The sequence below is a fragment of the Calidris pugnax genome, unplaced genomic scaffold, assembly GCF_001431845.1.
Source record: "Calidris pugnax isolate Ruff unplaced genomic scaffold, ASM143184v1 scaffold124, whole genome shotgun sequence".
NCBI classification, from domain to species: domain Eukaryota; kingdom Metazoa; phylum Chordata; class Aves; order Charadriiformes; family Scolopacidae; genus Calidris; species Calidris pugnax.
In genome coordinates, this window is record NW_015090914.1 from 306,246 (window position 1) to 329,912 (window position 23,667).

At 41.7% G+C, this 23,667-nt stretch overlaps 1 protein-coding gene across 1 annotated transcript in view; it reads left to right on the top strand.

The window, feature by feature from the left end:
- The window catches only part of ITGA9 (integrin alpha 9), a 240,150-nt gene that overhangs the window by 105,575 nt on the left and 110,908 nt on the right, over window positions 1-23,667 (top strand). The window contains exon 17 of the mRNA XM_014949431.1: window positions 15,763-15,918. Coding sequence (XP_014804917.1) covers window positions 15,763-15,918 — 156 coding nt within the window. The remainder of the gene's footprint in view (window positions 1-15,762; window positions 15,919-23,667) is intronic.

A 23,667-nucleotide genomic window follows, 5' to 3' on the forward strand; every position in this document is an offset into this window, starting at 1 on the left:
TGAGTTCATACATCCAGGAACAAAGACTATGGGTCCCACCTACAAAGAGGGAAGGGGCTTGTCTCCTGGAAGGTGGGGGCCTTGAGAAGAATTTCAGGGTCTTAGCAGACCAACAATTTAACATAACTTCCCAGAATGTTGGGTGGCAGAAAGGAGTAATGAGTTCTCTGGACATAAAACAGAGAGAATGGTACCTTGGAGTGATTCCTTTTCCATACAGATCGTTGCTCTGGCTGGGGATAGAGTTGTGTGTTCACTGATGAGATGCTTTCTGTTTAGGTGATGTTGTAAACGACTATAAAACCTGTTAGCGTGTCCAAGGGAAGGCCTCACTTAGAAATCTGAACTAGTCATAGCATTAATTTTAATGAAGGCCAAGAGGCACCTGAGAAAAGGTATTTGTAATCTGGCAGAGAAAGGCAAGGCAAAAATCTGTGACTGAAAGGTGATGCCACATGCACTTAAAAAAGCCAGACCCGGACCTTTTTAAGTTCAAGAGGGATTACTGTAGGACCTAACTGCATGCATTTCTGGAAAATATGCCATAACTAAACAAATGATTTCATATAGTGGAGGATTAACAAATGAAACGTGATCTCTAGGATATACAAGTAGACAGAGTAAATGATACAGTCTATTGCCTCTTAGGGTCATTTATTTTTATAAAAATGAGAATTTTAAGGAGCATCATTAGTATCCTAGTGTTTGCTTCTAAGAGTTTCCTGTTGATAAAATAGGGACAAACTGTAACAGAGCAATATCAGTGTCTCTGTACCGGATTTTGGAAGCAGTACCAAAGCAGAGGGAGAGGATAAAATCCCTAGCCAATGGGATAAAAAAGAGCAGGATATGGTTTGTGTCTGGGGTTGAAGATACAATTTCTGAACAACTAATACAGAAATTAAGATAAAGGTAAAAATATTACAACTTTCTAGTGCCAGTGGAAACGTATTTAACGCAGCATAGTTCTGTCAATATATAACATGCTGTTGGTAAATGTCCAAGTCTAGACAAACCCATGCAACGCGAGTTGGTGCTGGAGCAGGCTGTGCTGGGAGTCTGACACACGCTTCTAACCGGTGACCATGTCATGAAAGACTCTCTTTGCATCTTGAATCTATTTTTCATTTGTTTTCTTTAGCTATCACTAGGCATTCAGAGGTGGCTGGTGGTGATTTTCAGACTTTGGTATGTGGTCCTTGTAGGGTCAGAGCTTAGCCATCCTGGTCTGTGGTTTCCTTCTCTTCTCCATCTTCCCTTCCCTTTGTCTTTCCAAGCTCTGAGCGCCATGCTTCTCACGCGGCTCTCTCCAACTACTCCCTGGCCTCTGCAGTTGCTCCTTGCGCTGTCTGATGTTTTCCCTCCGACGTGCTTACTGTTTTCTGATCTGCTCCTAGTTCAGCGCTGCATCCCAGCCAATTTGGAAACGAACAGACCCCAGAAAAATAGGTTCCAAAAGTTCATGCAGTAAGAAAACTAAAGAAAGGCTTCATCCCTTAAAATGAAACAACCTCAGCTTTGACCTGGTTTCATATCTAGGATATTTATTGCTCTTGGTGCTGTGGGCTGTAAGAAAGCTGCTCCCAAGCCCGGTGCTGCTGAGCACACAACCTTTGAAAGGCGAGTTACCCCCTGGCAGGGATGCCGTGCTACGCGCTTCCAAACTGGAGGGCAGTGAAGTGCTCTTGTTCCCTTTGGAGCTGGAAACAAGAGGTACCTCTTTGGCTGGTGATGTTGGAAACTGCCTCCCGGCAGGGGTCTGCCATGGTCAGTGACAGAGGCTCCCGCCAGGCAACCAGCTCCAGTTGGCTTGGGCCAGAGACCAGGAAAGAGGCCTTTCTCCACAGTGTTGGCTCTTGGTTTTTAATGGGTGGCCGTTTGTGGAGAAGGTAATTTTGTATCACAACACCTTACAGAAAGTGTGCAGTGTGCTCGGGGTGCCACGCAAATGATTCTGATTATGATAGCGAGGAAAGCAGTGGTTATTTCTGGGACACAGCAAGGAGCAGCTGGGCAAAAAGAGGAACTGCGGAAAAGATGAGTTTCCTGATAATGTTACACAGTGGTCAGTGTGCTGTCATGTCTTGTTGAGATTAATGTGAATTACTTTATACAGTGAAAAAATAGAATTAGCAGATGGAAACCACTGAATGTTGCTGAAATACAGCACAAGCTATTTCTGCCCTTTGGGTGTCGATGGCTATTACCTGCACACACTTTCAGGTGTACTGTGAGCTGTTCACAAACAAAGTGGTTGGGAAGTCAGACAATATTGCTGTTTTTGGAAATGAAAGTGGTTTTTTGTTGCCTGATATAGACAGCACTTCAGCCTCTTTGCGTTCTGGCATTTGTGTAGTTTTGTATCTCAGCCTGGTGTGCTGAACACAGGCACAAAATAGAAAATCAGATCTTGGGGTGAGTCTGGTTGGATTTGCCTCCATTAGATGAGAGGAAGATGCTTCCACTTAAACAAATAATCTGGACAGATCAAAATTATCCTACAGTTCTACAATAAAATATAATATCTAGTGCAGTTAAACTAGACCTTTTATGAATTTTTGTTATTTTATGCCTTCCTAAAAACAGAATATAAAAAAAACCCACAGAAGCCAATCTCCTCCTCCTGATACTTTCTTCCTTATTACTCTCACTGGTTATAATCTCCTTCAGACCTCTCCCCAAGGATTTGTGTGTATTTATCTGGCACAGCCTCCAGTTGGGTAGGAGCTAACTCTGCCCTTACCTGGCTCTTCTGGCATCCCTTCCCTGCCCAAACCACGACCTATTCCAGTTATCCATTCAGCGTCAATGTGTGTTGTCCAGAGTAGTCTTCTGCCTAGGCCTTAAATTTCTGTTGCCACCGAAGTGTTACATGTTGTGGAAGTGAGAGACCGGGCTTTGAGGAAGTGTTCATGTTAGGATGAGCACTCTTGTCCTAGTGGATAATGTATAAAATAATCAAAAGTAATCAAATGCAGGCTGCAAATGCATAAAGTAGCAATACCTGCACTTAATAATATTTTCAGCTCAAACCTTGTTACGGTAAACGCAGTATTGCAGATAAAAAGGGCCATTTTTTCCATTTCCCATGAACATACCTCCAGCTTCAGAGCAGAGCGCTTGGCTTTGATCTGGGGAACTACATGGTTTACAACTTATTTGCAGAAACATTTGCTGTGTTTATTTTTAAAGCCAGCAGAACTCAAAGGGAAAGTTGTGGTTTTCCTTGGTTCCCCTGAGAAACCCTCGTTCATCCCGCTCCCGTCCACGGGTTTGAACGATCGCCCTTTGTCGCCGCACCACATCCTCCAGCCCTGGGAGCCGGGCAGCTGGATCCGCTGGCGTGGCTGCTGAGGGGGAGGGTCTGCATCTTTGTGAATGACCAGTGAAACAAGGGGAAAAACCTTATCCTTGCTAAAATGTGAGCTTTCCATTCCGTTCGTGATTTCAGATGTAAATGCACTGAAATGACCGTGAGGTTCCTGACATATGCCCCAGTTCCTTCCTCTTCTTTCTTTTGGTTTTGTGTTGGTTCTGAGCAGAGGCTGGGAACCTGAAGAGAGGAGGGTGTCTCTGGATGGTCGGAGAAGAATGGGAGAAGAGGAGGAAGGTGATGGGGAGGGAGATGACATGGAGGCAAGGTGTTACTGATGGGGTTGTCAGTGTGCTGATGTGTAGGTATGTGCAGGATGGGAGACAGAGGCTAATGAAATGTCCTTGGAGTCTTCCATAATGCTTGTGCATGTAATGGATAAGTTTCCTTCAACTCTTCTCCTCAACAGTACTGCTTAATAATATTAATTCCTATTAACCAATAAATTAGGGTTAATGAGGTTGTAGTAGAATAGTGAATGGGAATTTGTCATCCTTAGAGGCTTCATTGTTTCCAAAACAATATGGTTCCCTTACCCTCTTCAGATGCTGCAGCTCCTGTGGACAGAAGCTGTAGCACAGGGAAGTGAAGAGCTCAGACTGTGGGTCCTGCTTTCAGAAGTTTTCTAGCAGGTAACTAGCACGTGAAATATGAATTTATATTAAATATACAAGTAGACATCACAGAGGAGCTCTGTTCACATTTTTTAAATTCATGTGGCAAAGGAGACAGTAATAATTTTTACTTTTACCCATATTGATTTTAAATCCTGCTCTCAAGAGGATTAGACTGATAACTACCTCCATTTAATAGTGGAAAAACAGATTTGGGTCACATTATTGCAACGCTCTTCCCAGTCCCCCATTGAGGAGCTATCCATTCTCCTGTGACTGAAAGAAGGATTTATATTTTTGTATGTAAATGCCTCTGGATTTCTTAAGTAAACTGTTCCCATCTCAATAATATGTCAATGAAGATAAATGAACACCATTCTTCTCATGCACTTACCCTTTCTCTCTGATGCATGCTTGAAGGCAGGCTGAGTAGTGTGCTGCTTTCTTTTCAAGACTTCCAAGGAGCATTTTTATCAGCTCTACTCAACTGATTTGAAATACTGTCAGTAAAATCGTCGATGTTAAATTTTTCATCTCTATCTGTCCTCTTCTACTGTGAGTGATTCTGCTTGCTTTCAATTCTGACACAATGCTACTCGGGTTTTTTTTTCTTCCTTTAGCTGCTTTCATGTAGGATACTGGGCTTAAGTAGAACATTTCTTTGTTCCATACATGTGTTTCTTATAAAGCTGTATTGATGAAACGCTTTTTGTCATGATGGTGTTGAAAGGATCATGAGAGCGTATTGTCAGCCTTCAGTTCTAGTCACCTGAAAATGAAATATCCATCAAAATGTTTTTTTTATTCCACTGCTATTGTAATGTTTCATAGCCATCCAGGCTTTCTGTCTTCCACCCTGGCTCTTTTAGCAGATATATAACCACCTCGACCATTTGAGATGCCGGGGTTGGAGCTGAGGGGACACTTGCCAGTTGGTACAGGCCAATGCTTTTCTCAAAGAAATCCACTGCAAATCTAGGGAATGCAGCAGGATAATCTCATTCAGCCCATAGATGTTTGACCTGCTGATAATAAGATGAGCTGATAGATACAAGGTAGACACACTTTACAACAGTGTGAGATAACATGTGACTTAGGACCCAGATGCAAGAAGGGGTGTGGATCCTGTCTCAATTCACATAAACCTTGCTCCCCTTGAGAAGTGACAGGCACCTCTGAATGGGAGCAGTGATTTAGAGTCAGTCACTCCGTGGGATGGTGAGTGGGAAACAGAAGAGGACCATGTCCTATATCCTAGCTCTCCCCTGTGGCTCACTTGTCCTCCACAGAACTTTTGGGATGAGCCTTTTGGTTACTTAGCCATTGCCTCTTGGGATGTTCTCAGGTGCTTTTTCCTTCTCTTTTTCCTTCTCTTTTTCCTTCTCTTTTTTTTTTTTTTTCTTTTTTTCCTTCTTTTTCCTTCTTTTTTTTTTCTTTTCCCTTTGATTTTTTATCTTCTTCTTTTCAAGAATAGAGGAAGACAATTCATCTGGGGAGTGAGGGAATGTGGAGGAAATGGCTGCTATCTCTTATAGAGCAGCTCAGGAATTTTCTTACAGCTGTGTAGAAGCAGGTTGAGCTCAGACAAAGCCTGAGGGGCACAGTGCCTTGGAGCGTGCCCCAACCAGCAGCCATGACCTATGGGGCTGCTCTGTGCCTCCTGTCTGAGCTACTACACACAGCAAAAGGGTGTAGGACCAGCAAGAAGGGCTCCTGACCACCCCTGTGGGCTGTGGTTTCAGGAATTGGCTGGGAGGGTCAGTCCTCAACCCCAGTCTGTGGCTCCAAGGACAGCATGTGTGTGAGATCTTGCACTGAAAATTTGTTGGATGACACATACACACAGCTGTTTTTATCCCTAGCTAGATGCATACAGTGAGAAAGTGAGCAAGCAATTACAGTATATGAATGCTAAAGTTAACCACGATGTTTTGACCATTACTGCTCCCCTGTGTCCATGGATGTCCCGAACTTTTGGCAGACCTGTTGTCGTATATGATAACCTAGGAGCCAAGGATCTTAAACTCCTTCTCCTCTACCAGCTTCATACACAGAGATCTCTGTGTTCAGCTTATGCATCAGAGTTGGGGGGAGATGCTGCATAAAGGAAAACAAGTAGTTGAATTAACTCATGTTCTGGACTCGATGCATTTTAAGACACTATTAATGGAAGTATCTTCAAAGCTTAGTTTTGATAAAATCTTGTATCAGCAGAATATGAAATGGGGTAACTCCAGCAGAAAAGACAAGTACATGATAGGGTTACATATGTGCAGGGAGAGTCTGGATTTAATTATGGTCTCAATTCTGTGTGTAATTCCCTGCTGAAATATATCGTATTTTCAGAAAGAGACTAAAATAAATAAATGTTTGAATTGTTACTCCTCTTCTTCCTTCTTTGGTTCTCTTTGCTCACCTAAAGTCAGGTCTTTTATTATTTCACAAATACCCGTCAGCTCACAGACTTCCTAATTGTTTGTATTTCCGTCCTGCCAGTACTGCAGGTAGCCAGTCATACGTTCCCAAGATTCATTGTGTCTGGTCTGGTACCAGGGAAAAGCTGGGCATCGAAGCAGTATTTTCTTCAAAGGAAAATAACATTATTTTAGATAGCTAAGGAATTTTCTTTATTTTTCATATAAAAAACCCCAGTGAAAGACTAAAAGTGAACAGTAAAATAGAAAAAGGGAATGTAGGATAAAAACATAACTGAAAACATTAGGTCCAATAAAGACCCGACATTTCATAGAATCATTTAGGTTGGAAAAGACGTGTAAGGACATCAAGTCCAACCATTAACGTAGCACTGCCAAGTCCACCACTAAACCCTGGCCATAAGTGCCACATCTACAGGTCTCTGAAATCCCTCCAGGGATGGCGACTGAGCCATTTCCCTGGGCAGCCGGTTCCCAGGCTTGACAGACCCTTCAGTGAAGAAAGTTTTCCTAATATCCCATCTAAACCTCCCCTGGCACAACTTGAGGCTGTTTCCTCTTGTCCTATCTCTCATGTTTTGGGAGAAGAGACTGACCCCTGCTGTGCTACTACAGCCTCCTTTCAGGTAGTTGGGCCTCCTTGTCTTCAGGCTAAACAACCCCAGCTCCCTCAGCCGCTCCTTGTAAGACCTGTCCTCTAGACCCTTCACCAGCTTCGTTGCCCTGTACGTTTTGAATGTATGTAGGGTGTGAAACTGTATTGTCATAACGCATTTTAGTACTGAGCTGGAAAATCGAGGTCTGAGCTCGCTAGTGCTCAGTAGTGCTACTATCGTATTTGGGTGGCATGTAGTCACTTACCGATTACCATGAAAGGATTATCAGTAATCTATCGTTGCTAAGCCTTTGTAACCTTTGACACAGAGTATTTATGCTATTGCTTAAAAGCCCTCCCATGCTAACATCAGTAATACCTTTATCACTCCCCAGCTGATAGCGGGAAGCCAGATGTGCAGGGCGTCTTCTAAACGCACACAGGCTTCTGGGCGCCCGGGTTATGTAGCACCACATTCCTCCAGGGTTTGCTTTTTTGTCTCTCTCAACATCTTTCCTGTTATCAGTACTGGAGGGGTTGCTGACCTGGTGGAAGCAGTTGTGTGGTGGAGTAATGGTGTTTAGAAAGAGGACAAAGGAAGTACTTCCATTCTTTTAAACGCTAACCATAAATAACACTGACACCCTGCAAATCCTTTGCTCTTTCTTTTCCTGCTCTAAACTTTGGTATTTTTCAGAAGCCTTGTAATGTTTGAAGTTTAACAACAAAGTCTATTTGCCTACTTTTTCAATTGTAGCTGTCACAAGATCTTAAAAGAAAACAGAAGCTTGTATTACTGAAACATCAGGCCTCTGATTGCCTTCATATGCTATTAATTTGACAAAAAATTCACCAATAATTTGTAAATGAGCTTTTTCCAACCAAGTAAACTAATGCAGCCTCTTCTCTGGAAAAGAATTTGCAGTTGGGTTTTTTCCCCTTTTGACTAAAGTAACATTAAGAATTAAAAGTAATATATATATATATATATATATATTTAAAAGACAGCTTCTGTATGGGATGGAAACTAGATCTTTTCTAGATGATTTTGGCATTGCCGTGTTCTGTCTGCCTTTGCAGTGGGGTGACAGCAATGCTAAAATTTCACCAATATGAAATAAATTATTACAAGCCTTAGAATAGTAACGGCCTAGAAAGTAAACACACGGCCGTGGAAAGCTCTTCTGAGGACAGAGGTGGTTATTCTTTTGCAAAAGATTAGTAGAATGTTGAAAAATATTAACTTGCACTGGGAATTCACACCAAGGGATCCGAACTTGGACTCAGTAAGTGTTCCAAGGATCGGTGCAAGAATGAGATGTGCACATTTATTCATCTGAAATGAATGGAAATCTAACTTACGGTTTAAAGCAAATTTGTCTAATTGATATTTTCATTGAATTGCATGGGACTTCAGCTATGTGTCCTGAATGACTCACAGTTCAGAGAGGGAGGCTGAGATAATAGAAGATAATTAATTTAAAAGTCAAGCACTGACATCTTATTGATTCATAAGCCATAATGTATGTTTATTAAGACCTACAGCTGATACTTTCATTTGATAAATTGTGGAAGTAGTGGCCTTTGGCTCTGAAAGCTGGTGGACATTTGAGCAATTTCTGATGTCACTGAACAGGGAACTATTTATCTCTTGGCGCTGAGTTGAGGACTTGTGTGATAGTGGCCTGCAAGCTGATTGAAGTGTTATGCTGGATTAGCATGAGCATAATGGCTTTATATATTTTACATCATTAGTATGTTACCTATTATATCTGGATTGTCAAATATCTTTTTTGTGTTTTAAGACTGTAAAAATTCCTATAGTCTATTATTAGTGCTTGTCTAAAACTCGAAATAAATGTGTTTAGACTAAAAGTTTCAAGTTGAGTGTTTTAAAAGCCAGATTCTTGCATTCATTCTTAGTCATCAAACTAAACAGGGCTTGATTCTAGGAAGTACTGAAAAGCTGTGCTGAATACAGTAAAAGCTCTGGAATCTATGCATGGGTTGATGTCCTCAGGATCAAGTCAGAGGGGGCAGAAAAAAGGCCCAACATATCAGAGAAAGAGGAGAGAAGTTCCAGAAGGACATGAACAAGGATGAAAGCAAGGGGCAACCATACAAGTCGCCCCTGATGGTTATGTAGATTTCCTCACCTGATGCTGTTGAAATTGCTTCATATTCATTGCTTTAAAGGACCACATTTCATCCTCTATTCCTGCAGGACTCTTGCTGTAGATTGTGGGGATTATTTACATCTCAATTTACTTCTCAGCCCATTGGCCGTAATTAGAAATGGAATTTGGCACTCTCCAGAGCCCCTGCTGGAGACTTCCACCTTGTAGAAGAAAGGGGATTAGATGTGATGATTTATTGGGCTCATGTACAGTCCCCTGACTGTACTGTGGCACCGAGCCGAAAGCAAGCAAGAGGACTGCCAGTCCTCTCTGGCAAGCACTTGCACCGTGAGCAGAGTAAATCCTATCCCTTGACTAAAACCCTGTCTTGTTCCATCCAAATTTGCCTGATTTCCTGATGTGTGTGGGCTCTTGGTAGTCCAAAGTTAAGGCTGGAGAAGGCACTGGCTGCCTGCCAAGGCACTGTGCCTTTAGGATATTGGAATCTGTGCCTGTGTTTGTGTTGTCATGATGAGCCTTAGGCTGTGACTATGAAAAGCACAGAAAATTATTTCTTACAGTCATCACACTCCATCTTTGAGACGGAATTGGAAATGGTGTTCAAAATCACAGCTCTAATGTTTGATCAATGCTCTGTGATTACTTTTCAGATTTCAAGGACCTTTTGGTATTAAAGGCAAACAAAAATGCAGTCATAAATCTGGTTTGCTTTCTTCTCCCCTACTAAGCCAGAAAACAAAAATGAAGAAATGTGTAGCCATGCCCAGCTTCTACCACAGCATTTAAAAAAAGGCGTATTTCTTTGAGGTGATTCTTCTCAGTGAAGAGATGGCAAGCCTGCTCTTTGTTAGGGTGAGCTTTCAAGGCCATGGTGTCTTTTGAAATGTCTTGGTATGCCTTATTGCTTTCTTAGATGCTCTTAAAATTGTGTTCGCTTTTGGACTCAGAGTTCTTTGTCTTTGCTAGATACTAGTGAGGGATCATCCTGTAATACCCTTGACATACCAAAACACATTTTTCTTCAAACTCATTATCATGCAACGTGCCTTGCAGGAAAAGATAGAAGCTCCTGATAGGGGATACAGCTGGCTAGAACTGTTTACGTTGCAGGAAAAGATACTTGCAGAAGGTTAATTTACAAGTACTGAAGTGTATTAATTTCTGCAAAAGCGTTACTGCAAAATTTCTTATGTCCAGAATGAAATCTGGCCTGAAAGAGAGAGAGAGGGGAGAAAACCCACCACTGCTTGTGAGAAGATGAAAACTACTATGAGATACCTGATGGCTTATGGGAAACCCAGCTTCAGGTCCCCAAGTTAATTCAGGCATAGGGAAAACTTGCAGCAGTTTAGCAGCATCCATTCTGTACAGACTTGATATTTATTGCTATTACTCACTGAACCTTTGTTACGCAATTGTTCTGTTGATAATGTGAACTCTTTGGATATTACGCTTTTTAAATGTCTGCCAGACTTTTTTTCCATTAATGAAGCTGTGATGTCCATTTGCTGTGATTTGCCAGGGATGCTTTTTTATGATGCAGAAGTGTCTTTAACCTTTGACACTTTCTCAGCATAGCAACATAATGATGAAAAATGGTGAATACTTGTAAAAGCTGCTAGTGGAAATTATTTCCCTTGGCAAACCCACTTCATTAGGGCCATGTAACAGGTAGGAAAAGGAACACATACAGTTTCTTTGACTTGAAGGATTTTTCAGTCTGCCTCAAACCTGATTGTCATTGCATCTTTTGATTTCCTTTTAGAAAGCAGGAATGCTTAAAATACTTAATACTTAAATACTTAATAATTAAAAGTAAACCATGGGCTGTGTCATCAGTATATGATTCAACCACTGGAAACAGTACATTTGGGTAGACTGAAAGAGAAAGAAACTGGGTGTATTTTGAAGCTAAAATAGTAATTTTCCAGATTGCATACAAGCAAATATTCATTATTCTCTCTATGTGCTCACATCCCAGACAGTCTGTGGTGTACCTGCGAGGCAGAACTATCTTGTCTCTCTCTGTCTTACTGAGGACAAATCCCACAGACTCTCACCTTCATGTTTGTAGGATTCTGAGCAGAAGGGACTGAACATGTGGCAAAATTAATAACTGGGTAGCATTCATACTTTCATCCTTAATTAAAGCCAAGTGGGTATGTGAAATATATTTCCCCAGGACTGTGGGGAGGGAATATCCACACATGTAATTAATCTAGCTGCTGGAAGTCACAGTTTCACCACTAAAACAAAGCAGAAAGAGACACCAGCCAACAATAGGCGCACACTCCAGCATTCATTGAAGTCAATGGGAAACTTGTCTTTTTACTTCAAAGGGCATTGGGCTGAACCCTGCAAGATCATATTAAAACACTTAGAAGTAATTAAGCGCTTATTATTGTATTACTGCAGTAAAAAGCTAGAAAAACTATAGGTGGATTTTAATTTCACTCTCTACACTTTTAATTGTTCTATGTTTACACATTTGGTTGCATAAAATTGGATTAGGTGGTGATTTGCCTGATGGTTTATTGTGTTTCACTGTTGCTGCATGGTATGGATTTTTTATAGCCTTGTTTCTGTGTACATGCATGCTATTACAATCCTCACCTAAGTAACTGCACGATTTTCTGTGAGCGCAAAGCTAGTAGCTTCTGTGAGTTGTAATATTGTTATTTAGCAATCTTAGTATATTACACCTCATACCCCGAGGGTGGGATTGTAGAAGGGGCTGAAGATGTCAGCATCTCTTCCCCCAAGGGTATTAGCAGCACCCTAGAGGGTGCATGATTCTTTCTGTGGGATGGGGAAAGTATCACAGAGCTGCCTGCTGCCATCACCACTGCCTCTATGTCTGTTACTGAGGAAGCACAAATTGCTCCAAGCAGAGCCACAGTCTAAACTTTGGGTGCTCTGGGCTGCTACTGGGCACGGGCACTGGCAGACATTGGTAACAGGGAAGGGAATTCAGAGGCTGGCTGGAGGCATCAGGGTGCAGGAAGAAAAATGTCACCCAACTTGGTTTCTGCTGTTATTCACACAGCTGACCGATGATTTGGGAATTTGATTAGCCACTAATCTTTGTCTGATTTCAAAGATCTGTGGCCAGGCTTTGTATTAGAGAAAGCAAATGGTTGCCTTGAAACAGATCATAGAATCATAGAGTCATAGAATTGCCCAGGCCGGAAGGGACCTCCAAAGGCCATCTAGTCCGACCCCCCCGCAGTCAGCAGGGACACCCCCAACTAGACCAGGTTGCCCAGGGCCTCGTCGAGCCTCTCCTTGAATATCTCCAGGGATGGGGCCTCAACCACCTCCCTGGGCAACCTGTTCCAGTGCTCCACCACCCTCACAGTAAAGAACCCCCTTCTAATCTCCAGTCTAAATCTGTTCCCCTCCAGCTTGAAGCCATTGCCCCTCGTCCTGTCACTGCAGGCCTTTCTAAACAGGTTCTCCCGAGCCTTCCTGTAGGCTCCCTTCAGGTACTGGAAGGCTGCTATTAGGTCTCCCCGGAGCCTCCTCTTCTCCAGGCTGAACAACCCCAGCTCCCTCAGCCTGTCCTTGTAGCAGAGGTGCTCCATCCCCCTGATCATCCTTGTGGCCCTCCTCTGGACCCGCTCCATCAGGTCCATGTCCTTCTTATATTGAGGGCTCCAGACCTGCACACAATACTCCAGGTGAGGTCTCACCAGAGCAGAGTAAAGTGGCAGAATCACCTCTCTGGACCTGCTGGCAACGCTTCTTTTGATGCAGCCCAGGATGCGATTGGCCTTCTGGGCTGCAGCTGCACACTGCCTGCTCATGTCCAGCTTCTCGTCCACCAGCACCCCCAAGTCCCTTTCCTCAGGGCTGCTTTCCAACACCTCACCCCCTAGTTTGTATTGGTGGCGAGGATTGTTCCGGCCCAGGTGCAGAACCTTGCATTTGCTCTTGTTGAACCTCATGAGGTTCACCTGGGCCCACCTCTCCAGCCTGTCCAGGTCCTTTTGGATGACATCCCATCCCTCTGGTGTATCGACAACACCACACAGCTTGGTATCGTCCGCAAACTTGCTGATGGTGCCTTTAATCTCCCTGTCTATATCATTGATAAAAATGTTAAACAGCACCGGCCCCAGCATGGACCCTTGAGGAACACCACTTGTGACTGGTTTCCATCTGGACTTTGAGCCATTGAGTACCACCCTCTGGATGCGACCATCTAGCCAGTTCCTTATCCACTGAACAGTCCACCCATCAAATCCATACCCCTCCAAGTTGGCAATCAGGATGTTGTGGGGGACCGTGTCAAAGGCCTTACAGAAATCCAGATAGATCACATCCATAGGTTGCCCCTTGTCTACTGACCAAGTCACTTTATCATAGAAGGCCACTAGGTTAGTCAGGCAGGACCTGCCCCTAGTAAAGCCATGTTGGGTGTCCTGGATCACCTCCCTGTCCTTCATGTGCCCAAGCATGGCATCTAGGAGGATTTGTTCCATGATCTTCCCAGGCACAGAGGTGAGACTGACAGGTCGGTAGTTCCCAGGGTCCTCCTTTCTACCCTTTTTAAAAATGGGTGTGATGTTCCCCTTCTTCCAGTCTGCAGGGACTTCACCTGACTGCCATGATTTTTCAAATGTCATGGAAAGTGGCTTGGCAACTACATCAGCTAGTTCCTTCAGGACTCTGGGATGTATCTCATCAGGTCCCATGGACTTGTATATCTTCAGGCTCCTGAGTTGATCTCGTACCTTGTCTTCACTTACAGTGGGAGGGACTTTGTCACCCTGGTCTCCAACTTTTTTGTCATCAACACAAGAACTAGGAGGAAGGGGGTTACCAGTGAAGACCGAGGCAAAGAAGTCATTGAGAACATTGAGATCAAACAGGGTGTTCAGAAAGCCAATTAGTGCCCAGATTTCCCACATCTGGAAGATGCGGTTTAAATTACATTGCATCTCAATTCCCTGTTGCGGTTGGCAGGCTGTGTTCAGAGAAGCCTGCAACTGATACAAGGCAAAATTGAGAGTTGGCCCATTGGAAAACTTGTGCTAACTTATGTTATTTATTTATTGCATCAGTTTTGTCTGCACTGAATTCACGCTGAGTTTTTAAGTAGCTAAAATTTAAGGGGAATGTTTGCCTATGAAAAGGTAGGGCATTTGCTACCTCTATTTTCTGGTAGATTGGCTTTTGGAAGTGAAGACTGAACAGAGCACAATGAGCATTTTGCTCACAGAGCAAACTGGCTTTAGGCATTGCATGTTGGGACAAATGGTATGAGTTTTGTGGCTTGGCCTCCAACAACAAGACAATTAATAATAAGGATTCATCCCATCAGATGAATAATGTGGCACCATGTAATTGAAATCACAGAATCATTTAGGTTGGAAAAGACGCGTAAGGACATCAAGTCCAACCATTAACGTAGCACTGCCAAGCCCACCACTAAACCCTGGCCCTAAGTGCCACATCTACAGGTCTCTGAAATCCCTCCAGGGATGGCGACTGAGCCATTTCCCTGGGCAGCCGGTTCCCAGGCTTGACAGACCCTTCAGTGAAGAAAGTTTTCCTAATATCCCATCTAAACCTCCCCTGGCACAACTTGAGGCTGTTTCCTCTTGTCCTATCTCTCATGTTTTGGGAGAAGAGACTGACCCCTGCTGTGCTACTACAGCCTCCTTTCAGGTAGTTGGGCCTCCTTGTCTTCAGGTTAAACAACCCCAGCTCCCTCAACCGCTCCTTGTAAGACCTGTCCTCTAGACCCTTCACCAGCTTCGTTGACCTTCTTTGGACGCGTTCCAGCACCTCAATGTCTTTCTTGTAGCAAGGTGCCCAAAGTATTCAAGGTGTGGCCTCACCTAGTGCCGAGTACAGTGTGATAATCACTTCCCTTCTCCTGCTTACCACATTGTTCCTGCTACGGGCCAGGATGCTGTTGGCCTTCTTGGCCACACTGCTGGCTCCTGTTCAGCCTGCCTCATAATTCATCTGGTATGAAGCCTAGAGACTGAGAAAATTTCTTCCTTTATCTAGTGAAAGTTTTTCTGTGCTGAGAGTTGGGAGAGCTGAGAGTTTTGGTTTCAGAACCATGCTGGAAGATGGCTTTTCTTGCCCCTTCGTGTCTGTAGCCTTGTTTTATAGCCAAATTGGTATCTTTAGCCATTCATTCATTTCATCGATATGGCAAGACGGAGTTTTAACACATGGTGCACACTAGAGGTGACCTCAATCAAGGATTTAGAAACCCTAGAATTGAATAAGATTTACTCTTTGCTTCCAAAGGACTAATGGAAACACATCATAATTTCTTTTATTTTTTAAGCGAATGTCTTGATTTTATTGAAAAAATAATTGGTTTATAGGTGTGGGGAGCATGCCAGTGATTCAATGGAACCACAAGTAGGTCCCAAAAGACTAACTAATTTTTGTTGACTTTTTTTTTAGTTTTTATTTTCTGATTTATTTTGGTATAATGTCCTTATTCCTGTTTAACACAGGTGTAAAGAAGCCTGCTTACTGTCAGCAACATTGACTACAAAAACAAATTAATTATTCTATGCTTGTACATAAAAAATTACTTGCCTGTATGCATAGGTAAAATCTCTGTTTTCTTTTACAGAAAAGAGTCAAAGATGTCATATCTCCCATTGTATTTGAAGCTGCATACAGCCTTGGGGAACATGTGATAGAAAGAGGAAAAGAGGACAAGGACCTGCCAACTCTCAAGCCCATTCTCCGCTGGAAGAAAGGACAGAAGATAGCACAAAGGAATCAGGTCAAGTTTGGACTATGTTATTTCCCTAGAAGGTCTGTGGCTCTGTCTGATCCTGAACTGTCAGCAGAAGTGGACATAAAAAGTGGTTGCCGAGCTCTGGTTCATTTGTACAGTCCCTGCTGTTGCTGATGTCAGTGCTCCTCCATGACATAGTAAAGACTTGTGCTGACAAGGTTGGGCAGCACAAGGTGAGGTCATTTGCTTGTTTCAAGTGCTTGCTTGTGCTGTTAGTTAGGAAGGAGACTGAATAAGGGAAAGGATGAGAAAGCTCCTGCTCCTTCTGATTCTTCCCTTCCTGGAGGAGGTTCTCATGAAAGCCTTGGCGCTGGCTTCCTTTCCAGGCTTTGTTAGTGCCAGAGGAACAGGGCTGGCTCCAGGAGAGGACACAGGAGCTTGCCCCTCTCCATAAGGGAGTAACAGTGGACAGAATAAAGAAAACTTCTCCTGGCCCACTGTTCTTGAGGGCTCCTCATACAGTCACGTGACAGGGGAAACCCACTCCTGCTGTTATTATCCCAGGACATGCTGTGGTAAAATAGGATGGTTTTGTTTCAGAGAAAGGGAAGTGTAAGTGTAGCCATATATTTATATTTTTCTCCCCTGTAGTGCAGAAAACCTTTTCCCTTTAATTTCAGTGAGAGCAAGATAATTTTGAAGCACTTGTCATAGTGTAGAGGTCTTTCCCTCCCCACCCCCTAATGAAATGATGTGTATGTGATTATGCTGCCTTTCTTGTTTGTCTGTCTCTCTAGTATCTTTGGAAAATGTTGGCCAATTTTGTTCAGTTTTGACAGGAATGATCAAGACAGTGCCTGTGAAGGTATTAAACACCTTCAGGATTCGTGAAAGCAGGCAATCATGTCAAGGAGAGAGATCCCATTAGTTACTTTTTGAAAGACTCTAGTTTGAGCACAGTCCTTACAGGTGCAGCACACTGTCAGGGAAGGAACCTCCAGAACAATTTAGCGTCCCACCATGCCGGCACTGGAGCATCCAGCTGTAGAGCTGGAGGCTCCACAGGGAAAACAGACTTCTGTAGCTTGCAAAACTTCTTGTGTGTCAGAATTGCAGGATAATTTAGTCTGGAAGGACCTTTGTAGATCCAGTTCCTTGCTCAAATCAGAGCCAATTTAAAAATTAGATCAAGTTGCTCAGGGTTGCATCCAGTCCAGTTTGTTTTCTAAAGCATGCTTACAGAGTTATGAGCGTGCGTTGCGTGGGAATAGGAATTCTTTTTTAAAAAAAATATGACAAGTCTGTCTGGAGTCTGAGGCTTTTAGCAGTGGATTGTTACATCTGGTTTTTAACCCTGGGAAGTTAATATCTATTAAGTTTGCATCATCATCTGTAACATTACTTTCCGATGTTACTCATAAGGTTATTTTATTGTGCTGAAATTGCTGATCCCTGAATGCTACTCCAAAAAATAACTAAAATGCTTAAAAAAATATGCTTTGTCACATCCCAAGTGTTTTGAAATGTATTTGACTATAATCCTTGTACTTAGATAAATGAGTATTTTTTAAGTATCCTTTATTTTTTTAAAATGCAGCTGAGAATTACTTATTTTTATGAAGAGGGCTGTTAAGTATCTAAATGCTGTATTGTTGCAAGCATTATGATGGGAATTCACAGAGAACTTTGGAACAGTGTGCTGGAAACCTGAGTGCTGCATGACCAAAACTGCTTGGATGTTTTACTATTGAGTTTAGACTCAGAAGGTCTCATCTTGCCCTGCAGGCATAATTTTGGATCAATATTTAAATACTTAAATGCTGAGATTATAGAGAAGAAACAAAAATATGTTGGGAATTTCCTTGACTTGTTTTCTTGTGTAATTTGGATGAGAGGAAGCTAGTTTCCATTTGCTTTCTAGATGTCATTTGCTTAGCTTAGTAAGAAAAGGATTTTGACATGGGATGTGCCTGCTTTCAGCTCAGGAAGGGTGCAGAGCTTCAGAGTTAGTGTGGCAGTCATGGTGTCACAGCCCTGACAGAGTAGCCTCAAGGGACAGTGGTGGGGTCCTCAAAAACCAATTTCATGGGAATATCAGGGCGTAGCATTGTCTTTCAGGATTCTTGTCATGTCACAAGTGGAATTGTTTTTAAAGGCCAAAAAGGATAGTAGGAACCAATGTTTATGTAATAAAGGATTTGCATCTTCAAAGAGCCTAATGATTCTGGAGGGACCTTACATTTTGGAAGTCCAGTTCAAGACAGATTTGGCTCTGAGTGGGCTCTGTTTTCAGAAGATACAGCACAGGTGAGGGCACGTGGACAAGCTTAGTGTTAGTTCTAGTACTGAGGTCCTTAAATACATCTAGTGGTGTGTGGTTTTCAAAAGCCCTAGATGCTATTAATCCAGTAACAAGTAGCATGTTGAAATTGGATGTTGCATTTCTTGCTTTGGGGAACCATTAAGACAGTGGAAGAGGTTGATACTTTGCTAAAAAGCACAGGTGTCTGGTTTTTTATGAATGAGGGCAGGAGAAGAAACCAAAGTAGCAAATAGCTGAAGAAACGAGGAGGAGCCATGGCTGGGCAGGAAAGAGGGAGTTTTCCATCTTTCAAGATCCTACTGCAGGTCTGCTGGACCTATTTGAAAAGCCACACATGTTCCAAACGTGGGCTTTATAGTCACCTAGATACAATTTAATTTAAAATAAAGCAATGTTAAAGCTGCAGTGATCCCTTTCACTAGGATTTCAGTTTGTTTTTCGTGATCCAGATGTTCCCTGAATTCATGCATGACTTCCCAACAAGAGTGTACAGCCCTACGGCTCACAAACAAGAGGTAGGAAAGCCGTCAAGTGGCCTCTTGATATGAGAATTAAAGATTATATTGAGCATACAAAGTTCTTCATGGTGCTTTGCTCCATGCGTTAAGGAGTCAGCTTGGAAACAGTGTTCAAGGACACACACCAGAAGGGAGGTGTATCCCTCCCTGATGACATAATCACAGAAAAGGACTTTTAAATCAAAATGCTTTTATTTATTCATCGCCTTTATTATAAAAGAATGCAAGTTTTACTGTAAGACAGTGCAAAATGCTTGTATTTGAACAAAACAAAAAAACCCAACAAAACTAAACCTTGACTGTCAGTGAAGGAGACTGCTTGCATTTCTAAGTGAGCTGTGCTTGAATCAATTAAATACGGTAAATAATTTGAATGTCTGATTTATTTAAAGAAATGGATCTTAACTCAAATTTCCTAATGAAAAAGCATGCAATTGTGAGACTTCAAGTATTGGACATTTCTCTAAGGAAAGAGGCTCTGATACTTCAAAATGAAGTAATAATGTAGTTAAATTGGCCTGAGGGACTCTTTAGCCCAAGACAGAATAACAGTCAATTTATCATGGACTTAATTATTTTTTGTTGTTGTTCTTGTATATGCTTACTAGAAATTACAGTTGCTATAGCTTGGTATCATTATTTGTGGTAGCAAAAGCAAATACCTAAGGGTCAGTGTACACGTGTATTGATAGATGCCTCAGCAACTTGTACAATTGTTGGGTGGGGACTCGTGTGGAGAAGATGACAGCTTTCCAAGTTTTAAGTGGCTAGCTAGCTCAGTTTTGCTCAAACAGAAAATGGGTCAAGATTGGGTGGGGGAAAAAGAAATTCTACTTTTCGAGTGCATATTATGAACTTTAAAACTTCCCAGCCTGAGATGACTTTCCATTAGTTTATTTGTTGCCTTCCAAATCCAGTTGCTAACTCCATCCACTGGAAAAAACTAATAAGTCTTCTTATTTCAGGGAAATTCATGTGTATTTAGAACTTGGTTTGGCTTAGTTCATCTTAAGTGGTTTGTACTATAACATTTCTTTTTGTATACCCATTGTATAAATACATGTCAGTGGGGATTCGTTCCTAGTAGTATCTAGTTAACTTATCTTGGAGTTCCAAATGTGGTATGCTAGAATTCTGCCTGTTCTAAATACTGTAATAAAATCACCTGCTGTTATGTGGATGGTGACACCATTTTTGTTATAGGAAAATATTCCCAGTAGATTTAATTGCGTTAGTGTCTTCAGGACTTTTGGCCATAAAATTGCTTGTAAGTTATAAGAAGAGACAGAAAAACGTTTAGAACGTTCTGTTCCCAGCTGTGCAACTGACTTGTGGTGAGAATTCGGGTATAGTTCTGTACCTCCAGGTGACTGAGACTGCACGTCTCCAACAAATTTCAACTTTTTAAAGCAGAGGACTATTTTTTTTCAAAATACTTGTGTTTGAAAAGCTGGTTAAATATTTGCACATAAATTAATTTAGTTGCCAGGCACGAGACACACTGCATGGTCCAGGTTTGTCAGTAGTACCTTCTGATTACTATTGGTTTACCTTTGGTTGGGGTGCAATTGCTGAACGTAATTATTTCCGCTCCTCCCTCTGCCATCCCTTTGGTGGTGTCTGTCTTTTGCTCTAGATGAGTTTGGTCAGAGTCAGTGCTCAGCTGGCAGGGACTGAGTGCTGTTCAGGCCAGGAAATCTGGAAAGGACCCACCCTGGGCATGTACTGGATTAGTCTGAGTATTGCATTTGCCTGCTTTTTTGTTATTGAACGGCAATAAAGAGGAAGGATTTACAAGTCTGGAAGAGATTCAGAACTAAACAAGAGCAGCAGGTGTTCGGATATATTGTGCCTCGGAAATTTTTATAATTAGCAAACTCACTGAAGTAAGAATGAGGGGAAATCAGTGCCTCTGATGGTATAGATGTTTCTAAATGTACATTCTTAAGCAATGACAGGCTTGGCCAGTAATTGTCCCACCTGTTCATATCCCCATTTAACAGTAGAGGAAAAACAACCTAACTGAGAATGTATAAGACATAGGTTTAGATCTCATGGGCTTCCTAAAGAACAATAGCCAATATCATATGCTAATATACACACAAACACGCACACAGACACATAGACCTTCATGTCTTGGGGAGTTTCAGACTATGTTAGGTGGTAGGATGTGAATTATGTGATTTATTTACAGGTTCTTCAAATAAATAGGTAGAGAAATGAGAGATGATCATGTAAGCATTTGCAAGCTGAACCCTGACTTAAAATCTTGTTGAGTAATTTCCGCAGTCTTCAGGAAGCCAGGCTCCGTTAGCTCTGTTCATGTATTTCAGCAGTTATGTGAGGGATCAGTAGAGCTTAATTGGAATACCTAACCTTGAGAGCAGATAATATGATAATATTAGTTCATTCAGTTCAGAATACCTCAGTGCCACAAAATCCTTGTCAGTTCTCAAGTAGCATTCCTAAATAGAAAGTCACTGAAGTGCAGGTACATTATGGAAGGGGGCTTCCACATATCCTTGGGGACCTAGATGAGCTAAAGGTAGACATAGATTCCTTATCTGATGATTTGAAGACTTTTTTGTGTTTCCAGCTGACAAAACAGCTGCCACATCTGTTTTTCATTTGTCATTGTTATTACACTTTTATATTTTTAATTACACAATCGTGTGATGAGTAACAAAGGTTTTAACTCTTGAGTGAAAATGTTTAAGTATGAAAGCATCCCATGAGAAAGATTAATCCTATATGGTTCCACTTTTGGTAGTAGAAGTAAGGAGGATTAGAGTAGAAAATGTTCTCAAATATCATTAAAAAACCCTCCTAAGATGATATAATTGAATTATTCTGTATTCGTCCAAAGACTATTTAAGACAAGACAGGAAATATATTCAGAAATGTGGTACAGAAATCCATCCTATAATGGGATTGGGAGGTGGGACAATTAACCCAATAAGTCTTTCCCATCTATTGTTCTATGAATTTGTAAGGTCTGAAGTCCTGTAAAATGAGAATACTATTTGGATGATTTAAACTGTTAATGATTTTTAAAAAGAAAAAATTGTGTCAGCCTGAAATATAAGTGAGTCAGACTAGAAACCTAGTAAAGCTCTGAAAGGCTAGTGGCATATTTCTGTTGCCACCAATTGTAATTCTTCACCCCAGGAGAATATGAGGACAAAAGATTGCATTGTTAAATCCACTCACTGCTGTGAAGAATAATAACTAAGAGATATGCTTATTAGTTTATGTTTGCCTTCAGTAGCTAACGGGTTTCATGTCTGATCTTTTCTGAACAGTTGATTTCATCTGGGAGTTCCTGTTCCATATATATGAGTGTCCTCTCTCCTTTTTAGCTTGGTGCTGCAGCCCAAGATGTCATTGTTTAACAATTTCTGAAAGCAGGATGCAGCTGAAATAGGGGAGAAATGTTTGCATTTGGCCTTAGATGGCTTGACTGGTGCCGTGAGCCATAGGCCCAGAGTCTTCCACTCAATAAAGTAGATGAATTCCCTTGTAGCCTTCTCCAGCTGAAGAAGTTCTACTTATGTGGTTGCACCCTTGCTAGTGTAGTAAAAGAATTATTACTGGCCAGGTTCTGTTTTCTTATATTAATCACTGTAAATGAGCATCTGTTTTCTTTGCATGAAGATATGCTCTGATGAAGTCTACGTTGTGCTGGGGGAGCTCGTTAGCACCGTGCAGTACTGGCATGGCTCTGGTTTCATCACAGGACTCTCTCGATAGCTCCCCTGGTATTCCTGCCATTGTTGTGTGTTCGCTCCACCACTCACTAAGGGTATTGTGGAAATCATGTATTCTCGTTTTAGCCAGCACATCTGATGAAATCCTGGAAGGCTTTTCACAATGTTAATTGCTTTTCTAGTGGGAATTTAGTTCAGCCATTTTGCACTTAGCTCAGCAGGATATTAAATGAGTTTCCATAAGTAGTATAGTGAAGCACAGGATGTCTGGGGAGAGTCAGACCCTACTTCTTTCTCTGTGGTCAATAGATCTGTAGGTAATAGCTTTATTTTGCAGGCAAATAAAAAATTTAAAGACAAAATAAATAGAGGTCTAAAATCAAACTCCTGTATCTATATGGGTCTTTTCCATCTTTAAATGATTCTATGATTCTCTGTTTAGGCACATTAATGTCTAAGTGATTGATTTGTAAAGCTATAAACCAGGCAATGGTTCCTAGAAAAGGTGGTGAGATTTGCTTATAACTCAGTACTTTTGAAAATTGGATCGTATATCCTAGTCCCTAAGTAAGGACAGATAACATGGTAATAGCCACATAGCGTCAAGATCTAAGAAGTAAAGAATTACTATACTAACAAACCACGTTATCCTACATCCTTTAAATAGAAGTGCTTTTTGTGTTACTAGCGTGATCTAATTGCTAAGTCATCCCTGCACATAACATAGGGTATGGTGACAATTTACAGGAAGTCAGTGTAGAGATTGGAATACTGTATTCTGAACCCAGATTATTTTGCATAACCCAAGTTATCCTGCTGAAGTACATAGCACAGTTTATGAAGTTAAAGGAATGGATCCTTGATTCCTGGAGGCCAGCTCTGCCACTTTTTAAGGGGTGCACTGTTAACTGTTTGTGGTCTGATGTGTGAGGAAGTAGTTAAACACCTGATCCAGAGTGAATCACTGTTCTCTTATCCAGAGCATAAAATGAAATGCTTTCAAGGCTTCTTTTGAGAATCCTGTTTCTCCGCCTTCTCTTCAGACATTGTCCTTTAGCTGTCACTTTTTCTTTTCTGTGAAAGAATGGACAACTCTTACTGGAACACAGTACTGGCAACCTCACAAAGTCTTGATTGCACATTTTGGCTACAACCTGAAATTTGTGTGCTTCCCTGAATTTTGGGAGTTTTAATGTCTTGAAATACTTTTTTTTTTAATTTGTTTCTTGGATGATTTCCAGTATTT